This window comes from Chrysemys picta, chromosome 1 (genome assembly GCF_011386835.1).
Source record: "Chrysemys picta bellii isolate R12L10 chromosome 1, ASM1138683v2, whole genome shotgun sequence".
Lineage (NCBI taxonomy): Eukaryota > Metazoa > Chordata > Testudines > Emydidae > Chrysemys > Chrysemys picta.
The window spans coordinates 317,910,706-317,931,515 of record NC_088791.1 but is presented as its reverse complement, the minus strand read 5'-3'; the positions used below and the strand labels follow the sequence as shown (position 1 = coordinate 317,931,515).

Genomic DNA, 20,810 nt, shown 5'->3' with positions numbered 1-20,810 from the left:
GCTATCGTTACTTCTGCTCTGTTGCTGGCAGCAGCACTGCTGTCAGAGCTGGGCAGCTGGAGAGCGGCAGCTGCTGGCCGGGATCCCAGCTCTGAAGGCAGAACCACCATCAGCAGCAGCGCAGAAGTAAGGATGGCCTGGTATGGTATTGCCACCCTTACTTCTGTGCTGCTGCCTTCAGAGCTGGGCCCTTGGTCAGCAACTGCCACTTTCTGGCCGCCCAGCTCTGAAGAGAGCAATGTAGAAGTAAGGGTAGCATGACATGGTATTGCCACGCTTACTTCTGCACTGCTGCTGGCTGGGTGCCCGGCCATCAGCCACTGCTCTCCGGTCGCCCAGCTCTGAAGGCAGCGCAGAAGTAAGGTTGGCAATACTGTGCCCCCCCCCCCTTAAAATAATCTTGCAACTCCCTTTTGGGTCAGGACCCCCAATTTGAGAAACGCTGATCTCCCCCGTGAAATCTGTATAGTACAAGGCAGCATTTCTCAAACTGAGGTCCGCGAGGGTACTCCAGGGGGTCCGCCGGTCCCGCTGATCAACTCCTCCCCCTCTCTTCCAGTGCCTCTTGCACGCCTGGGAACAGCTGTTCAGTGGCATGCAGGAGGCGCTGGGAGGGAGGGGGAGGAGCAGGGACGGGGTGTGCTGGGAGGAGAGGTGGCAGGGATGGAGCGGGGCCAGAAAAAGGTGGGACCTTGGGGAAAAAGGTGGAGTGGGGGTGGGGCCTGGGGCTGAGCAGGAGGGTTGGGGGTCCATGAAAATTTTAAAATCAAAATGGGGGTCCTCGGGTTGCTAAAGTTTGAGAACTGCTGGTATAGGGTAAAAACACACAAAAGACCAGATTTCACAGCCCATGGCGCTTTTTTCATAGCAGTGTATTTGGTAGGACCCTACTCATATAAAATGAATCTGCTTATAATAACCATATGATAGCTGTATCCAGTAAAAATGGTTCCTTCTTATAGATTACTGTTATGGGTAGAGGCTGTATTTTTCTTTTAATTCTGGTTTTAAAATTGTAATTCAGTATCTATTTTAAATTGAAAAACTCAAAACTTTGTATTCAAAGAAGTCAGGGTTTTTGTGTAATGATTTAAGTTTATGTAGAAGTCAATGTGATTCCTCTAAAACTTAAACATACAACTGACTATGAATGTCAACATGGTATGAATCTTCAGTACCCGATATAGCTTGTTGCTTTTTTCAGGGAGTCTCTTAATTGTGAACAGTGTTTACACAAAGCACTGATGGGTGGGGTCTCTGACAGCTACTCATTGACAAACTTGTCAGCTCTCGTGGTCTGAAAACCACTTATTTGCAACAGTCAGAATTGAAAATTAAGAGCCTTGATCACTTGGGCAAAAACACTTTAGTTCTAATGTTTAAAAAGTTGCATTTTTAAGGGCAGACGATAGTTACTGTTACTTTAAGCAAATAGAATCCTAAGACATAGTTCCTGACAACGGCGTATAGTGTGTTGTGTCAGATCTGGTTGAGCTCCCCTTGTTGGACAGTTACCAGACTGCTGTGCGGGAGGATCCAAGTGCTGAATCCCACAGCTTGTTGGGACTGGGTAGAGTTCATGGCTCACCCAGAGCCCTTGGCACTCCCAATACTTCTGGTTGGCTGGGGCAGCCATGAGAGGCTTGGCTTGGCCCCCTGGAGAATATTATTATTGTAGTGCCTCTGTCAAGTGAGCAGTTTCTCTTGCTGGATGAGGTGGAATCTCTATTCTTCACACCTGCTGAAGAGAGGTGAGCTGTGCTTCCTCATCCATCCCCACTCTAGTTCAATGATTCATCTTGACTGACTACCCTGAAGCCATAGATTAAGGGGAAATTTCCCACCTTCGTTTTCTCTGCATTTCCCTAAGCAGTTGCTTTATACCCAGCTGGGGCTTTTCCCACATCTGCTGGATATCATGAGTTTGAGGGGGTATCTTTACCATTTCTCCCAGCAGGGTTTTGAATCCATAAGACCTTGAACTGTATCTTTCCCCCTGCTTCTGGCATGATTTTTGACCACCAAAATGGTTGACACTGATTTTCTTCCCTGGTAAAGGAAAACTGTTAGCTCAGCTTCTGGGCCACTGTATCTGGCCTTGTTGGGTTTGCATCTGTGCACTCTGGGGTTACCCGGTTACACCATTTCCCACTAACAACTCAAAAGGAATATTTTCTCTGGTATTCCCACAGTCAGCATCTCAGAACATTCCTGGGTGTCCATATGGACTTGGGCTACAGGTAGGGCAATCGTTCATCATAGAAACTTTTACCCACATCTGTTTGCCTGTCAGTGCCTTATATGGAAAATTTCACATGGGATTTCACCAGAGTTGTGCAGCACCAGTGTCATGTTTTTGCTAACCTAGACTGGGGTAAACTATAGTCAGTAAGAGAGATTGCTATGCCTCCTAAATTATTAAAGGAACCCACTTGGCAGAAGCTTGGAGCCCAGTTTTCTCCAGGTAAGGTAATATAGAGAGAATTCCACTAGATTTTTCACTCACCAAAGTCCAGTTTCTTAACACAGTTTCCAAACAAAGATTCCTGATTAAGTTTGTGGTTCCTCCCTAGAACCTACATCTAGTTCTTTCACAGCTTAGCCTTTCTACCACGCCCTCTTCCACCATTTGAACCACTAATGACATTCCTGGCCTATAGTTTTCCTAGAGGTCATAATATTAATGTGAATGGTAGAAAAACTGACTGTTTTGTCCTCTTCCTATTCAGAATTCTGCATGTCATTCATTCCATGAATTTGTCCAAGTTTTCTACCTTTTGGTCTGTTTTACTTTAACCAGGACATTTTCCTGCCTAGTTTGTACCCTAAACCTCGAGCAGACAAAATAAAGCTTTGATACCTGTTGAATGCTTCTATGGCCCGAAAATCAGCATGATCCCATCATTCAGAAAATCCTGAGAACTATTCCAAAGCCAAGGCTTCAAGACTTACAATAACCTAAAGGTGCTATACTTTCATTTCTGAGACCTTTAAAAGGCCATCAGATAACCCTGTACTACAAGATGCTTTTTGTCCTAAAACCACTGAGTTGTCTGAAGTGTTCCATAAGAATACTATCTTGTGGCCCTTGCATACTTTGAGGCACTATAGTCTTAGGGTACGTCTTCACTTACCGGAGGGTCCGGCGGCAGGCAATCGATGTTCTGGGATCGATTTATCACGTCTGGTTAAGACGCGATAAATCGATCCCGGATCGATCCCGGAAGTGCTCGCTGTCGACGCCGGTACTCCAGCTCGCCGAGAGGCGTACGCAGCATCGACGGGGGAGCCTTCCTGCCGCGTCTGGACCCGCGGTAAGTTCGGACTAAGGTACTTCGAATTCAGCTACGTTATTAACGTAGCTGAATTTGCGTACCTTAGTCCGAAGTGGGGACTTAGTGGGGACCAGGCCTTAATATTGTAGTTCTGCTGATTCCGCTTGTAGCAGCAGGATTTCAGGTCGTCTGTCTCTGAACCACCTTCCAGTGGTTTGCATCCAATACTTATTTGGTGTGTCTGTGACAATAATGGCTTGCTCTCTTGCTTCTATGAACTTCATTTCTCCGCATTGTTACTTGGGACCCATCAAATTGCACTAGTAACAGGAAGACACAGAAAATGCATTCCTTATTTGATCATTCTTTTCTGGAACTCTAACCAGTATGTGGACACCCACCTTTCAGATGTTTATGCAAATTACTGTTTGAAATTATTCCTAGCTAATTGCAGTTCTGAAATTTCCAAACAACATTAGTTGAAGAGACAAATGGAAACACTTGGACATCTTTTGGTTACTGTTTGACTGAATGGGGTGGGGTTAGGGGGAATGGAAGAGGGAATTACCTTTCATTTTGCAACAGTTTAATTGAGGTAGGATCTCTTACCTGGTCATTTATTCCCTTCCCTTTAATCTTAGTTTCTAGTTAACCTGGTATAGCAGGTTTCTCTTCACAGTTTTATGGAGTTTTCGTTTCATGTTGCTTTTAGGGTTGGATTGAAAACACAGCCTGAGTCCAAATGCCCTGAACTGCTTGCTAATTACTGTGACATGCTGTTAAGAAAAACACCACTAAGCAAAAAATTAACCTCTGAAGAAATTGAAGCAAAGCTTAAGGAAGTGGTATGTGCATGCTCTCAACTTTTTTAATTAAGCTAAGAAATAATTTTTGCTGTTTTTCAGGATTTCATCTTCAAAAATGTTGCTACACTAGAATATTAATAGTTGAAACTGAAACCTCCACAGCGAATATTTATATGTCCATATGCTGTCACAGGACAGCAATGTCAATGTGCTAGTTTACAATTTACATATTGTGTATTACATATATAATGGACAAGACTCTGAAAATATAGACAGGAAATTAAAGTTTAAATACAAAGCAGATCTGATACACCATTGAAGGGCTTGCTCCTCCGTGATTCAGTTGAAGAAATTGGTGATTATGATACTGTAGCAATTTTACAACTGGTGACTAGTTTGTAACATGATCCTTTTGTAAGGAAATCTAAAGTAGCCTTGCGCTAGTTTTATTTTATGGTGATATGTGGGACCAGTTTTGGGGGGGGGAAACTGTAAATGAAGTGGTTTGATTTGGCATGGAAATAAATAGGCATTGAAATCTATTTTTAACAGCTTTTGGTACTTAAATATGTACAGAATAAGGATGTTTTCATGCGATACCACAAAGCTCACTTAACAAGACGTCTGATACTAGATATATCAGCTGATAGTGAAATTGAAGAGAATATGGTGGAATGGCTGAGAGTAAGTATCCTGAAACCTTGTTTGATTTCTTAGTTCCTGTTGATGATCAGTTTTCCTTTTTCAATTTAAATGTTTCTCCTGTCATGTGTGACTTTTCTATTTTAAATTGTATCCAGTTTTGATATTTTATGCCTCTGTATTAGGGCTGTCGATTAATCACAGTTAACTCCCGTGAATAACTCAAAAAAATTAATCACCATTTTTAATCGCACTGTTGAACAATCGAATACCACTTGAAATTTATGAAATACTTTGTATGTTTTTTTATATTTTCAAATATATTGATTTCAGTTGCAACACAGAGTACAAAGTGTACACTGCTCACTTTATATTGTGATTTTTATTACAAATATTTGCATTGTACAAGTGACAAAGAAATAGTATTTTTCAATTCAGCTCATACAAGTACTGTAGTTCACTCTCTATCATGAAAGTAGGGTTTACAAATGTAGATATTTTATTTGTTACATAACTGCACTCAAAAACAAAACAATGTAAAACTTTAGAGCCTACCAGTCCTCTCAATCCTACTTCTTGTTCAGCTAATCGCTAAGACAAACAAGTTTGTTTACATTTACGGGAGATAATGCTACCCGCTTCTTATTTACAATGTCACCTGAAAGTGAGAACAGACGTTTGCTTGGCACTTTTGTAGCCAGCTTTGCAAGGTATTTACATGCCAGATATGCTAAAACATTCATATGCCCCTTCTTGCATCAACCACCATTCCAGAGGACATGCTTCCATGCTGATGACGCTCGTTAAAAAAATCATGCGTTAATTAAATTTGTGACTGAACTCCTTGTGGGAGAATTGTATGTCTCCTGCTCTCTGTTACCTGCATTCTGCCATATATTTCATTTATGGCAGTCTCATATGATGACCCAGTACATGTTGTTCGTTTCAAGAACACTTTAATTGCCGATTTGACAAAACACAAAGAAGGTACCAATGTGAGATTTCTAAAGATAGCTACAGCACTCGACCCCAGGTTTAAGACTCTGAAGTGCTGTCCAAAATCTGAGAGGGATGAGGTATGGAGCATGCTTTCAGAAGTCTTAAGAGCAACACTCCGATGCGGAAACAACAGAAGACGAACAACCAAAAAAAAAAAAAATCCACCTTCTGCAGTTGGCATCTAACTCAGATGATGAAAGTGAACATAGAATCATAGAATATCAGAGTTGGAAGGGACCTCAAGAGGTCATCTAGTCCAACCCCCTGCTCAAAGCAGGACCAATTCCCAGCTAAATCATCCCAGCCAGGGCTTTGTCAAGCCGGGCCTTAAAAACCTCCAAGGAAGGAGACTCCACCACCTCCCTAGGTAACGCATTCCAGTGTTTCACCACCCTCCTAGTGAAATAGTTTTTCCTGATATCCAACCTGGACCTCCCCCACTGCAACTTGAGACCATTGCTCCTTGTTCTGTCTGCCACCACTGAGAACAGCCGAGCTCCATCCTCTTTGGAACCCCCCTTCAGGTAGTTGAAGGCTGCTATCAAATCCCCCCTCATTCTTCTCTTCTGGAGACTAAACAATCCCAGTTCCCTCAGCCTCTCCTCATAAGTCATGTGCTCCAGACCCCTAATCATTTTTGTTGCCCTCCGCTGGACTCTTTCCAATTTTTCCACATCCTTCTTGTAGTGTGGGGCCCAAAACTGGACACAGTATTCCAGATGAGGCCTCACCAATGTCGAATAAAGGGGAACGATCACGTCCCTCGATCTGCTGGCAATGCCCCTACTTATACAGCCCAAAATGCCGTTAGCCTTCTTGGCAACAAGAGCACACTGTTGACTCATATCCAGCTTCTCGTCCACTGTGACCCCTAGGTCCTTTTCTGCAGAACTGCTACCTAGCCATTCGGTCCCTAGTCTGTAGCAGTGCATGGGATTCTTCCGTCCTAAGTGCAGGACTCTGCACTTGTCCTTGTTGAACCTCATCAGGTTTTTTTCGGCCCAATCTTCTAATTTGTCTAGGTCCCTCTGTATCCGATCCCTACCCTCTAGTGTATCTACCACGCCTCCTAGTTTAGTGTCATCTGCAAACTTGCTGAGAGTGCAGTCCACACCATCCTCCAGATCATTAATAAAGATATTAAACAAAACCGGCCCCAGGACCGACCCTTGGGGCACTCCGCTTGAAACCGGCTGCCAACTAGACATGGAGCCATTGATCACTACACGTTGAGCCCGACGATCTAGCCAGCTTTCTATCCACCTTACAGTCCATTCATCCAGCCCATACTTCTTTAACTTGGCGGCAAGAATACTGTGGGAGACCGTATCAAAAGCTTTGCTAAAGTCAAGGAATAACACATCCACTGCTTTCCCCTCATCCACAGAGCCAGTTATCTCATCATAGAAGGCAATTAGGTTAGTCAGGCACGACTTCCCCTTCGTGAATCCATGCTGACTGTTCCTGATCACTTTCCTCTCCTCTAAATGTTTCATAATTGATTCCTTGAGGACCTGCTCCATGATTTTTCCAGGGACTGAGGTGAGGCTGACTGGCCTGTAGTTCCCCGGATCCTCCTTCTTCCCTTTTTTAAAGATGGGCACTACATTAGCCTTTTTCCAGTCATCCGGGACCTCCCCCGATCGCCATGAGTTTTCAAAAATAATGGCTAATGGCTCTGCAATCTCACCCGCCAACTCCTTTAGCACCCTCGGATGCAGCGCATCCGGCCCCATGGACTTGTGCACGTCCAGTTTTTCTAAATAGTCCCGAACCACTTCTTTCTCCACAGAGGGTTGGTCACCTTCTCCCCATGCTGTACTGCCCAGTGCAGCAGTCTGGGAGCTGACCTTGTTTGTGAAGACAGAGGCAAAAAAATGCATTGGTATGCACTGCTTTGGATCGTTGCCAAGCAGAAGCAGTCATCAGCATGGAAGCATTTCCTCTGGAATGGTGGTTGGAGCATGAAGGGACATATGAATATTTAACACATTTGGCACGTATCTTGCGACACCGGCTACAACAATGCTATGCGAATGCCTGTTCTCGCTTTCAGGTGACATTGTGAACAAGAAGTGGGCAGCACTATGTCCCATAAATGTAAATGAAGTTGTTTGTCTGAGCAATTGGCTGAACAAGAAGTAGGACTGAGTGGACTTGTAGGCTCTAAAGTTTTACATTGTTTTGGGTGCAGTTATTTTTGTACATAATTCTACATTTGTAAGTTCAACTTTCATGATAAAGAGATTGCACTACAGTACTTGTATGAGGTGAATTGTTTTGTTACAGTGCGAATATTTGTAATAAAAAATAAATATAAAGTGAGCACTGTACACTTTGTATTCTGTGTTGTAATTGAAATCAGTATATTTGAAAATGTAGAAAACATCCAAAAATATTTAAATAAATGGTATTCTATTGTTTAACAGCGCAATTAATTGTGCGGTTAAGTTTTTTAATCATTTGACAGCCCTACTCTGTATAAATTCCAACATTTTGCAGATGTGGAACAGGACCTATGAATTATTTAAAAAACATTTTCTCTCTCCAATAATGAAACTCTTAAAAAACAAAACAAACAAAAAAAACCTTAGCTACTGGTTAAATTTTAATTTATTATGAAAATGAGACCAATGTTTTATGAATTGTCATTTTAGTATATCGGATATAAAGGGTTATGTGGAACAAAATGAGTTGTGGTTTAACATGGAAAAAAAGCCCAGACAGAACTGTTTTACTTTATGAAAGTTTTTGTGTTCATGATGACTTTTTTACATTGGAATCAGATGCATTCTAAGGGATAATCCTGCATCCCGATGCATAATGGGAATTGTGTACGTAGAGGTCTGTTCAATAGGCCATACGTGGGATTTGGCTTTCTCAAAATGATTCTGTAAAATCCTGTGCATATGTTCTTGTAACATTGGGTGATAGTTAGGCAAACCATGTGACTTGAAACTGTCAGCAGATTAGTTCCTGCCCTATCAAAAGAACAGCCCTAGGGCTAGATGTGCAAAAGTTGTGAAGCCATCTGGTCTTTACATATCCAGATGACCAGATACACTGCTAACTGGTTGTTGAGGCATCAAAATAACAGATTTGTGAGCACGTTCGTGGAAATTGCATGCAAGTTAACTATACATTTTGCATGTTTATTTGCACACTTTAAACTTTTTGGTTTAAGCCCCTTCAGTTTATAGGATCCGTCAGTCTCTTCATGTTTTTACCTTTTTTTATGTTGATTCTTGAAAGTAATTGCATTTTCTTTCGGCCCTGATGTGATATATATCTACAGAAAGATTGCGACTTGCTATCACAAAATGCCACAATCTGTTTTTTTTTTTTTTTTTTTTTTTTTTACTGAAGTCCATTTATTTTTAAATTACTTATGTAAACCTCAAGACTGATGTATGTACGCTTTTTATCTTAAAGATTGTGGCTTCTTGGTATAATTTGTCATCTGTTTATACAGGAAGTAGGTATGCCAGCAGACTATGTAAACAAGTTGGCCAGGATGTTCCAGGATATCAAAGTATCTGAAGACTTGAACCAGGCCTTCAAAGAAATGCACAAAAATAATAAGTTGGCCCTACCAGGTATTATTCTCAAATGTGTTTTGATATTTGTTTTACTCATGTTAAAGAATAGTTCTTTTAAAACTTGGAATTTCTATCATGTTTAGACTTCAGTTTGAACATAGGTTGTCAGTTAGAACACATCTTACTTTGAGGTCAAAAACAGTTAACATGCTCCTTTGCTATCTAGTTTGGTGGTGTATTTTCAGATTAATATATTTTAATACTGTCTGGTTTTTATAGCTGATTCTGTGAATATTAAAATTTTAAATGCTGGTGCCTGGTCTCGAAGTTCTGAAAAAGTGTTTGTATCGCTACCCACGGAATTAGAAGACCTCATCCCAGAGGTAGAAGAGTTCTACAAAAAGAATCACAGTGGCAGAAAACTGCACTGGCATCATCTCATGTCCAATGGAATTGTAAGTATATTGAGTTTACTATTCATTTTTAATGTATAAAATCTGTATCTGTCTACAGCAATAAGCAATATATGTTTGGACTTAGAAAAACAACTGATGAACAAAAAAACCTAATGAACAAAAACAACTGATGAACAAAAAAACCTAATGAACAAAAATATATTTTTTTCTGTTGTCAGATAACATTTAAGAATGAGGTTGGCCAGTATGACTTAGAGGTAACAACGTTTCAGCTGGCTGTGCTGTTTGCATGGAACCAAAGACCCAGAGAGAAAATCAGCTTTGAAAATCTTAAACTGGCAACTGAGCTCCCTGATGCAGAACTTAGGAGGACTTTATGGGTATTTTTACCTTTCTGTTGAAACAGATTTCTTCTTTACCTTTATTTAATACTTAAATTTCCACCTTAAAAAATATTCAAGTACTAACTCTGGCAGTGCTTTTGAAATTGAAGAGTGAAAACCTTTCCTAACTAGCCTTTTAGTTGCAATGGTGCTTCTTTGTGCTTTACATTAATATGTATAGCCTTCATCTTTAGGCATTCTTTCCTATCAAGATTGCCCAACTTAAACTTTTAGAGGCAGCTAAGTCTTTCTGGCCAGATGTTGCTTAGAGGATGCAATTGTAATAGTTTGTTTTTGTTGTAGGACTCGTCAAGTTTTAGGAGTTCAGCAGTTACTACTTAAATGTACTTTATTTAAAAGTGACTTAATTTTTTGGGGAACACTCCTGTAATCCACTCAGATCAGCAGAAACTCTAGAAGAAGAAATCTTGAATGGATCAGATTTACCACTGGCCATTTCTGTGGCTGTGAGTTTATGCACTTCAGCTCTTCTGAATGATACTGTTTATATTAAAACATTTCAAAAAGAGGTGTGGTAAATAATGTATCATAACAGTGTTTAATAAATCATTGACTTGATGCTGATTAGATTATTATGAATGCCAACAACATGCATGAGCTTTTTACAATCAAATAAGACTACACAGTTCCTGTACCAATGAGCGTATAGTACAGCTCTCTGTTATGCAGTTAAATCCTGAAGGTTGGTTGGTTCTGTTTTAAGAGTCTAATGTTTCATTTTCATGGTCTCTTCCCCTCTCCCCTTTCTCTGTAGTCTCTTGTAGCATTTCCAAAGCTGAAACGTCAGGTTTTATTGTATGAACCTCAAGTCAATTCGCCCAAAGACTTTACAGAAGGAACTCTCTTCTCCGTGAACCAGGAGTTCAGTTTAATGTAAGATATTCTTTGAAAATAAAAATATATAATGTTTTAGTACTAAAGGATTTCTCTTGAAATTAGCTGATTTCTTAATCCCTTAACAATGAGATGCAAAATTGAGGTTTTGATGACTTGTTACTAATGAGTCCACGGCACTTCAAGCAGGAATAATTGTGTTAGAAGAGAATCTGAGTAGAAGATTGATGCTATCTACATTTACCCTATGATGTCAGAAACAATAGGAATGATATTTTCACTTCTTGTTCTAAATTGTTTAATGTTTCTGTGCACTGTTAAAAAGTGGCTCAGCTACTGTATCTTACAATAGAGGTGACCATATTGTAGTGAGAAATGTAGAAATCTCATGTTCGTGCTTTGGGATCCTTCAGAATGAAAGATGCTATAGAAATAAAACTTTAACAACATCTGATATACATTTGCTTCAGGGCACTTTATGTAGAAGATATTAGCTCTTTTTATCATGAATAACTATCAGTAGGGCTGGCGGCTTGCGGTGGGGATCAGATTCTGAGACTCTCTCCTATTTGCTGGTTGGCCTTGTTAGAGGGGGGATATAGTGACAACTGCTGCTTAGTCCCCAGTAGCTGCTGAGTCCCCTGCAAAGGGCTGAAGATGTCCCTGCTTCCTTCTTGGAACATACCCTGGGAGACCGGATGACAGGACACCATGATACAGAGGAAGCAGTCCGGAAAAATGTTGGGGGTGAAAATTGAATAACACCATGATTATCATATTTACCATAATTTATCTGATTTTTTTTCATGTGTTTCTGTGATAGACAGACAGCCGGCCTCTATGATGAACAAGAAAGTAGCCCAACTTTCTAATTTTACTTTTGTATAACTCCTTGTCCAGAACCCTGAACTTAATATTGTACGTGAAGTATTTTTGTCTGTAAAACTACATAATACCACAGTCCAGCCTGTCAGTTTGACATCTGTTGTGTATGTTTTTCATCTGTTGATGCATTAAACTAACCTACACATGTTTTCGGGGGTGGGGTTTTGAATTGTGTATTGACTGCCAACCAGCCATTTCCAACCATTGCTGCAGTACTGCTTTGCTGAAAGTCTAATGTGAATTCCTTCTTAATGTAAAATGGGTATGTTTTAGCTTATTTTCATATATAATTGACTCTTTCAGAAAAAATGCTAAAGTTCAGAAAAGGGGTAAGATAAACTTGATTGGCCGGTTGCAACTCACTACAGAAAGAATGCGAGAAGAGGAGAATGAAGGAATTGTCCAACTAAGAATATTACGAACCCAGGTAAGTAAAGTTTAACAGAGCAATGTAAAACAGTCCCATTTCCTTTGGTTTACTACTACCACCATATGCCACCTCCGTTTCTGAGATGTTCTTCCATGAAAAGCTTATTAAACTGGATAAAAATAGCTTTAAGCTCAACCTCACAAAGTCTGCAGAGCACAGGGAGTCTGGGTCGTTATGCTGCTTTACCACTCTTGTTTAAAAGTACTTACTTTTTCTATTCTGCACCACTTGAAAAAGGCTGTTTTCAAACTGTATTTCCTTCCAGATTTATTTATTTAGACCACCGGTTCTCAAACTGGGGGTTGGGACCCCAAAGTGGTCGTGACTCCATTTTAATAGGGTCACCAAGGGCTGGAGTTAGACTTGCTGGGGTTGGACTGAATCCTGAGCCAAAGGGGTTCAGCCCTGGGTGGCAAGGCTCAAGTTTCATCCCCAGGCAGGGGAGGCCTGTAGTCCTTGGGCTTTGCTGCCTCTCCTATTCCCCCCCCCCCCCTCGCACCTGGGACGGTGGGGCTCTGGCGGGCTCAGGCTTCGGTCTCCCCTCCTGAGATCCTGTAGTAATTTTTGTTGTCAGAAGGGGGTTGCGGCGTAGTGAAGTTAGAGAATCCCAGATTTAGACGCTCATCAGTGTAAGTGTGGGGGGAGGGGGAGGGATTCAAAATGAGGTTGTTTTTTGAAAAGGGTTTACAATGCATGAATTTTTCTTTGGAGGGAAAGTTTCATAAATGTGTTCAACATGGGAACTATGTACTCCGCAGCATTGCTCCCAATGTAAGTTTTCATTTAAAAATATCCAGTCTCTAGCCCTTATGGTTGTGAAGAAAACCTTCAGAATTTGAATCAAATGTGAACTTGTCCACTGAAGTCAGCCTGAAACGAGAGCTCTGAGAGGTGTTTGCTGCCCAACTCCAATTTATCTCAGTTAGGTATTAACTCAGAAACAAAAGACTGTTATAAATGACAATGTAGTTCAATGTATAAATGACTACTGGTCATTATAGCAGAAACCTCAAGCTAATGTACTTCATTGTTGGATGTAGTGACAAATATTGGGATGGCGTGCAGTGGGGAGCTAGCTGCTATCAAGGGTCAGTGGGAGGTACAAAGTGGGAAATTCAACCTACCCTCCACTCCCCTTCAAATCTAGTGTCTCGTCTCTTCCCCAAAAGAGGGAGACTCATACCCTCCCATTATCAAATGCTTTTTGACACCCAGGAAGCACCCAAGGCAACATTCCCAGTTATTGTTAGGTGCCAAAAGCCCATCTGTTCCCTGCTTACCTGCTGAAATCACCTGCTTACCCCGAGGGCATCTATAATGTAGTTATGTGTTTTCAATGTAAAAATCTGCAGATTTTTGAAAATAACTAAATTCTGAACTGTTACCAATTTCTGTATTGAGCCTTTGAAGACTGTACTAGAGGATGACTAGATGAGTCGAAAATCAGCATTAGATATCTAACTTTTCACCTAAGCAATTTGTTGGTATGCAGAACCAATCCATAGTTAATGAAAGCTGTTACCCATCTGATGGCTATCTGGTAACCTGTGTGAAAGGTGTCGATGGTCTAATTTATGGTCCAGTTCCCAGAAAGCAGGTGTCCAAATCATAGAAAACATAGCTGTAGCTGATTTTTCTTGTGAGGGCTCTGGGCGGGGATGTCAAAAACTGACTGACTTCTGGAAGCAAAATTAATTTCTTGCTTGTAAAGGGGTTCACTCAGATCAAATTTGAGATTCAGTGATGGGATAGGATGGGGGGGATGCTTAGTTTTGACTTACAGGCTCCATCTGAGCCCTTGTGAGTGTCTATTTGTATTTATTTACAGATAATATCGACCTACTGTTCTGATGTAACAACAAACTGTCATCTGTAAATGGCAGAGAGCAATGCAATGGGAGTGGACACTTTGTAGTGGGGACAGTGGGATATTGAGTCTCACTCCAGCCAGGGCAGAAGTTCCCGACAAAGATGAAGAAACAATGAATCATAGTTTTAATTTTTCTTTGACTGTTCTATACACAGAATGGGTGAGAGCAGCGTTCTTGTGAAACCAGACTTTAAGTACAAAAGAGAGACCTGCTTTCTTCGAGAAGCTTTAACGTCCCTTATTTCATTTAACTTCTAGAGAAGGTTTAAAAGTACTTCACAAATGTAATAAAAAATGCACTTCTATAAAAATACATACCCATATGGAAAGTCTCCAAGCTGATAACCCTCACTGGAGTCAGTAGAACTATCATACACTACCCCTTGCAGTGGACTCTCAACATTTTATATTAACTTCAACTTGTAGATTCTTTCTGATCATGATCGGGAATTAGAGCCCAGGTCACTGCAGCCAGCTGTCTAGCAAACTGTGCCATCTGGGTCCACTTGACATTTTGGCTCTTCTTTCAACAGAAAGCCATGACCATGCATAAAATCAAGCTAAGCTGATGAAAACTCCTTTTGAGCCCCATGATGCCTGAGAGCTTGTTTTTCAAAGGAAAGATAGTTTTTCTAATGACAATTACTTTAGCACACGGAGTGAGTGAATGCCTTAGTGGCTGACCCATGTGGTTTGTATACCAACCACAAAGTAGGGTAGCACGATGAATGCCTTCTAAATTCCTTCAAAAGTTGGTGACTGAATTCCATCATAACTCTTAATCATCCTCTCAGCAGTTAACTGTATACTCTCCATCCACCAACCTCTTCATGAAATATATTCAATATCTGGTTAGGTGAATTAAGAAGGATGGTTGTAGGATGTGACTTTCAGTTCTTACCAAGCTAGTTGACAAATGATTATTCAAAGTATAGATCTGTGTAGCATACTAACTTCAAAGATCTCTACAGTGCAGATCATTCCAAAGTAGTCTGTTTAGAGGAATTCTGTTGTAAGCCCAGGGAAAAAAACAGCCCTTTTTAATGTTTTCCTCTTAGAGGTTATTAAAAACATGGAGTGTGCCCTTTTTCTTCAGTGAGCGACTGAAGGTACTTGGTCCATAACTGATATGGACAATAAAATCATCACTATTCCCATCTTAGATATTTGCTGAACAAAACGTAGTTTTAAACCAGACTTCATAGGAACATAGAGATTGCCATACTGGATCAAACTTGTAGTCTGTCTAGTTCACTGTCCTGTTTCTGACAGTGGCCAGTGCCAGATGCTTCAAAGGAATGTTAAGAGCCCTGCAGTAGGTGAATGTGGAGTATTCTGCTCTCCACATTAGATCTTACCTTGGTCTTTAATAGTTTAGAGATGGGTTTAAACCCTGGAGCATAATGTTTAATATTCCTTCCAAAATCTTTGTTGGCATTACCTATTGTAATCTTTGATATTGTTATCCATATACATTTCCAATCTCTCTTTGAATTTTGCTGAGTTCTTGGCTTCTGCAACTTCGAATGGTACTGAATTCTACCGTCTAATTATTCATTGTGTGGAACAAGTATTTTCTTTGGTCAGTTTTTAATTGTTTCCACCTTTTAATTTCCTTGAATATCACCATGTTCTTGTGTTCCCAAACAACCTTCTGATTACCATTCCTTATTTTTTCCAGATGTTAAAGGCTAGTCATCTCACCATTTAATCCACATAGTTATTGCATATCACACTGCTTAAATATGCATATATGTGGAGGGATTTTCTCATGGTAAGATCCTGCCCTCATGTACACCTATGCACATCCACTGAAGTCAGTAGGATTGATTGGATATGAACAAAAGCAGAAGTTGGCTCTAGGTTGCTTTTACTAAGATCTACTATATATACTTTCTTTAGGATCTAATGTTATAACCTGACAGGCTAAATTTCCTATTAGCGACATATTGAGAAAAAAAACATTAATTGGTGTTCATCAAACTGAATTGCTCTCTTTCCTTTCCCACAGCCTCCCAATTAACCCTGTGTATTCATTTTGCCACTTGTACCGGATATTTCCAAAAACATTTTCTTTTTTATCCCCCCCCTACTAGGAGGCTATTATCCAAATAATGAAAATGCGGAAGAAAATTACCAATGCTCAGCTTCAGACTGAACTGGTAGAAATATTGAAAAACATGTTCTTGCCACAAAAGAAAATGATAAAAGAGCAAATTGAATGGCTTATAGAGCACAAATATATCAGAAGAGATGAATCGGATATCAACACCTTCATATACATGGCATAATTTGAAGACTCTGTAAGATGCCAAGAACACAAATTGAAGGGTGCTTGGGCAGACAGCTGCAACAGTTTTTTGTGCTGGAGAAGGACTCATTTTGACTTTCATTACATATTAAAATCCCTGCCTTATCTTACAAGAGGACTATATTTTGCCAATCTCATTCAGCTAGCATGATGGCATTCCCTTCATGATGCACACTTTAACAGCATGTTGTTTTGTGGGAAACTTGCATTTATGAAGAGCCCATTGTGAGCTTTTTAAAGTAGATTTGATTTACACCCACCAAGAAGAATACAGGTTTGGGTTTTTAGATGAACAGTACTTGCACACAAAAAAAGACCTTCCAATACTCATGCACTGAGAAACTGCTATTAAGTTTGTTTTTGTTTTTGTTTTTAAATGCAATTAGGACTAGAAGTAGCACTTTCACTTTGTGTTTTGGATCAACAGAGTAAATGTACTGTCCACCTTTGGTGATCCTTTTTATGTATAACATTTGAGAGAGACACAGATGCATCACAACAGATATGTATTTGTTACAGTAACAACCTGTTGGCTCAAGCAGTGCTTCAATATAGTAACTGGATTTTAATATTGACATACAAGTGACATAAAAATATTTCCAACTTGTGGATGTTGTTTTTCCTTAAGCAGGAGATCATTGTTTTATATTGTTTGCTGTAAACATATGGATATACATTGCTTATCTTATCTGAGCAAATGGTTTATTACAATCCTTTTGAAAGGTGAAGCTTTCTTCCCCATATCTGTTTCATGGCTGCGTCTGTTATAGTGAACAGAAATATTAAGTGTATTCCCTTGTACATTTAATATTTGTATTCCATATGTTTGAATATAACTAACTACATAAATCTGAAGGCATTAAAAAGTAACTGATCCACAAGTCCCTTATGAGAAGAAAACCCTTTGCAATTTCTGTACACATACAGTAGCATCATATCTGGGTATTCCAATGGCTTTATGTTTTAGGGATTAGACTCTTAGTTGCCTAAAAGTCAGTCTTCTTTAAAATAAATAAATACATAAAGCAGCAACTGCCTATTGATTTGAAGTGAGCAGGAGATAAAGGATGTATCTAAAGGAGACCTGCAAATGTTTAAGGAAGAAAAAACTCCCAGTTTTTGTGTGTGAAAAGAAATTGTCAAAATTCCTGATGTGTATTTGGCAAATTTTAAATGTTACATCTTTCTTCAGCCATGTTAAGTAGCCTCTTGGTAATATCTAACTCCTCCTCAAATGTTCCAGTGTTTATTGGACTGATGACATCAGTACTGCTGGAGCAGAGAATCTGCCTTGGAGGGGTGGGGGGTGGAAGGTAAGTCAGCTTTTATTCAGTGTCATGTGAGTACTCTTAGATGCTATCAGGCAGCCTTGCAAAAACTGCCCTGAAAATTTACCAACCCAGGCACAAAATCTACTTGTTTTCTTTTGATGATCGATAATGGGGGGGGACCCCTTAATTTTACACACTCTTCCAAAAAGAACCAACCTTTCCCTAGGTGAGTGGGGAACTGAATTTTGCATGGTTGCTGTAATGCATAAAATAAGAGCACCTTACAAAAAAGAAATTGTGGGGATGGTCTTTTACTGCCTTAAGCTGACTGTGGGCTTGTTGACACTTAAAATGCTGCTGCTGCATGCCTGCACTGCTGCAGCACTTCAGTATAGACACTGCCCACACCATCGAGAGGGATTCTACTGTTGGTGTAGGTAATCCACCTCCCCAACAGGCAGTAACTAGGTAGACAGAAGAATTTTTCTGTCAACCTACCTCTGTTTATAGTGGGGGTTAGGTTGGTATAATGTCTCTGAAGTGTGGATTTTTCACATGCTTGAGAGATGTAGCTGTACTGATGTGAACTCCTAGTGTAGACCAGGGCTGTGTGTCCTACCACTGAAGTATGTGCCAGTGCAAGTTCCTTAGAACAGTGCATATTTGATATCTTGCTGAATAAGACATCTTCAGCTCCAGGAAGGCTTCATGGACATGCAAGAGAGCAAGAAAAACTGATATGTGGCAATATAAAACTCTGATTGAAATCTCACTGCATATATTTATATGCCTTTATTGATGCTTATAAATGAGAGCAGATACTGTGAAAACGTATTTCACCTTTAAGGTAGCATGGAAACATCAGATTCTTAGCCCTAAAATGTTGCTATTCAGAATTAAAAGTAAATGGTGCTCTCTGTATTTTGCCAGTAACACATATGCCAACATTTTAAATTTAGAAAACTAAAATTAGTTTGTTCTAAGAATAGAAATCTTTTTGTATGGTGCCACAAGATTTTCAGCATTTGTAATTTGATATTAAGAAGAATAAATGCTCATTTGGGAATAATTGGGAAATGGCGAACAAGCCAGAATTTTAAAATAATTCTATTATGATGATCTGAGCACTTATTTTGAATCTGTAACAGTTTACAGCATTAAATCAGAGAATAATAGCCATGAAGTATTGTCACACACAAGCAAGTTAAATATAAAAGTGGGCAATACTAATTTCTAAACCCTAACCAAAATCTAGGAGACAACTTTGAGATTGACTTTCATAAACAATTATGTCCCAGTTCATTTTGCATCCAGACAGCAACAAACTTTTAAATGCTAGTTATTTACATTTCTCCCTTCCCCTCCCACTAGCATATACTAAAATTATAGCCTGTGTCATTATTTGGATGAGGGGAATTTGTAATTAACAGCATATCTATAACATTGTTACATTTTCCTTAGGTTTATATTTAAAAATAGATTTTTTTTTTTTTAAACTTGAATCTGAGAATCACACCAGCAACTTCCTAAAGATGCAGAATCACATTTAGCATCCTTCATCAGGTTACTTTCACAAACATCCATTTAAAGCTAATATTATCTGAGGCATAGGTAGATACTTGCAGTAAAGTGTTTTGGGAATGGGAGGAATTCCGATCTAAATAAAAATGAGATTCTTCACTTGCAATATGGCAACAATGCACTTTTAAAGCTGAAGTTTAGCAATGACTATACATCTCCAAAGACCTAGCTTAAAGAGGTGCTGAATCTGAAACATATGGTGCCACTCATGGTGTCACAGTGAATAGGTATGGAGTAAAACTGACTACAGAAGCGAAAATACAGTTTATCACATTCTTAATATCTCATTGAATTAAGAAACATTGTTAAATCCTCCTCTGTCCCAATAACTTAATGAAGATCTCAGTTTTAATTCTGAAGTCTTCCATTTTTATCTTTCCACTGTTAGTGTCCATAGCTTCTGTTAGTCATCTAATTCTCTTGCACTTGTTTTGAGCGTAATACAATTACATTTAAAAAACAAAACAAATGACTTTCTTGTTTTCACCTTTTCTTAAATGTGTAATATGTTCTGAATAGTCAGCATTTTACATTTATTTGCATTGGGATGTCATCCTGTAAGATGCAAATTTTAAAAACACAATGGGGTGAAAGATATAGTTTTACAGAAAGATTTGCTCTTAGACTCCAACAGTTTTCTATTTTCATCTAAATGACTGGGATGCTCTCTTTGTAAATTCAAGGTCATATGAAATAGTCTTTGTGAAATAAACAATACATGAAAGCTTTCCTGTCATATACACTATATGTAGTCTGGTGTGTTGAGCAAGCTTGAGTTCCTAGGTTGTAATATCTATCTACATATGGTATTTACAATTTTGAATGTGTGCCACTACATACTGAGATGATAATGCTGTACAATTTTGAATGGTAGCAGTTTCTTTATGGCAGTCCGGCTAAACTATTTTGATGTACTGCTTAATTTTTGAATTTTATTTTTTAAGTTGTATAATTTATTTTCTTGCAAAATAAAAATGTAATATAAAAGACTATTCATTTTAGCAAGATATGTTGGTGTCCTCCTCTGCAAATTTTTTAATGAGCATAGTACTCTTTCCTAGTTATTATATTAGAAATACCACCGTGTGTGAAATCCACCTATTCTAAATTCCAGTGTATATTACAAGGTGAGCAGAGGATCAAAAGATACAATGAAACAGTTTTCAGTCCTCCTTTCTCACCTATGTAATTTGATTTAAGTGTGTGGTGTATGTACATAGAGACGGATCTTTTGCTGTCCTTTTTTATGCTATATGTTAAATTCCTTTTTAAAGGTGAAATGTAAATCTAAAATGAAAGGTAATTTAAACCAAGAAATGCCAGCTGAATACCCTCAGTAACAGTGTTGCTCAGGAGTATACAGCACACAAATGTTGTGATTCTTTTAAAAATTTGTTTATGTACATGAAATTCTCTGGCACATCTTTGTTAAATACCTCCCAGAATAAATCACTTTGTGAAATCACTGATACCGTTAGTTTACTGATTGTATCGTACTAGAACTATCTATCAGTGATGTCACCAAATTATGCAAACTGATGGAACTT

The 20,810-nt window shown here is 39.3% G+C and overlaps 1 protein-coding gene across 2 annotated transcripts in view; it reads left to right on the top strand.

The window, feature by feature from the left end:
- Positions 1-20,255, top strand: part of CUL5 (cullin 5) — a 78,534-nt gene extending 58,279 nt beyond the window's left edge. For both annotated transcript variants that reach the window (XM_005289963.5, XM_065581477.1), the window contains exons 12-19: positions 3,988-4,120; positions 4,634-4,765; positions 9,195-9,318; positions 9,541-9,716; positions 9,896-10,057; positions 10,836-10,954; positions 12,104-12,227; positions 16,197-20,255. In XM_005289963.5, the coding sequence (XP_005290020.1) occupies positions 3,988-4,120; positions 4,634-4,765; positions 9,195-9,318; positions 9,541-9,716; positions 9,896-10,057; positions 10,836-10,954; positions 12,104-12,227; positions 16,197-16,391 (1,165 nt within the window). In that variant the 3' untranslated portion in view covers positions 16,392-20,255. The remainder of the gene's footprint in view (positions 1-3,987; positions 4,121-4,633; positions 4,766-9,194; positions 9,319-9,540; positions 9,717-9,895; positions 10,058-10,835; positions 10,955-12,103; positions 12,228-16,196) is intronic.
- Positions 20,256-20,810: the final 555 nt, after the last annotated feature.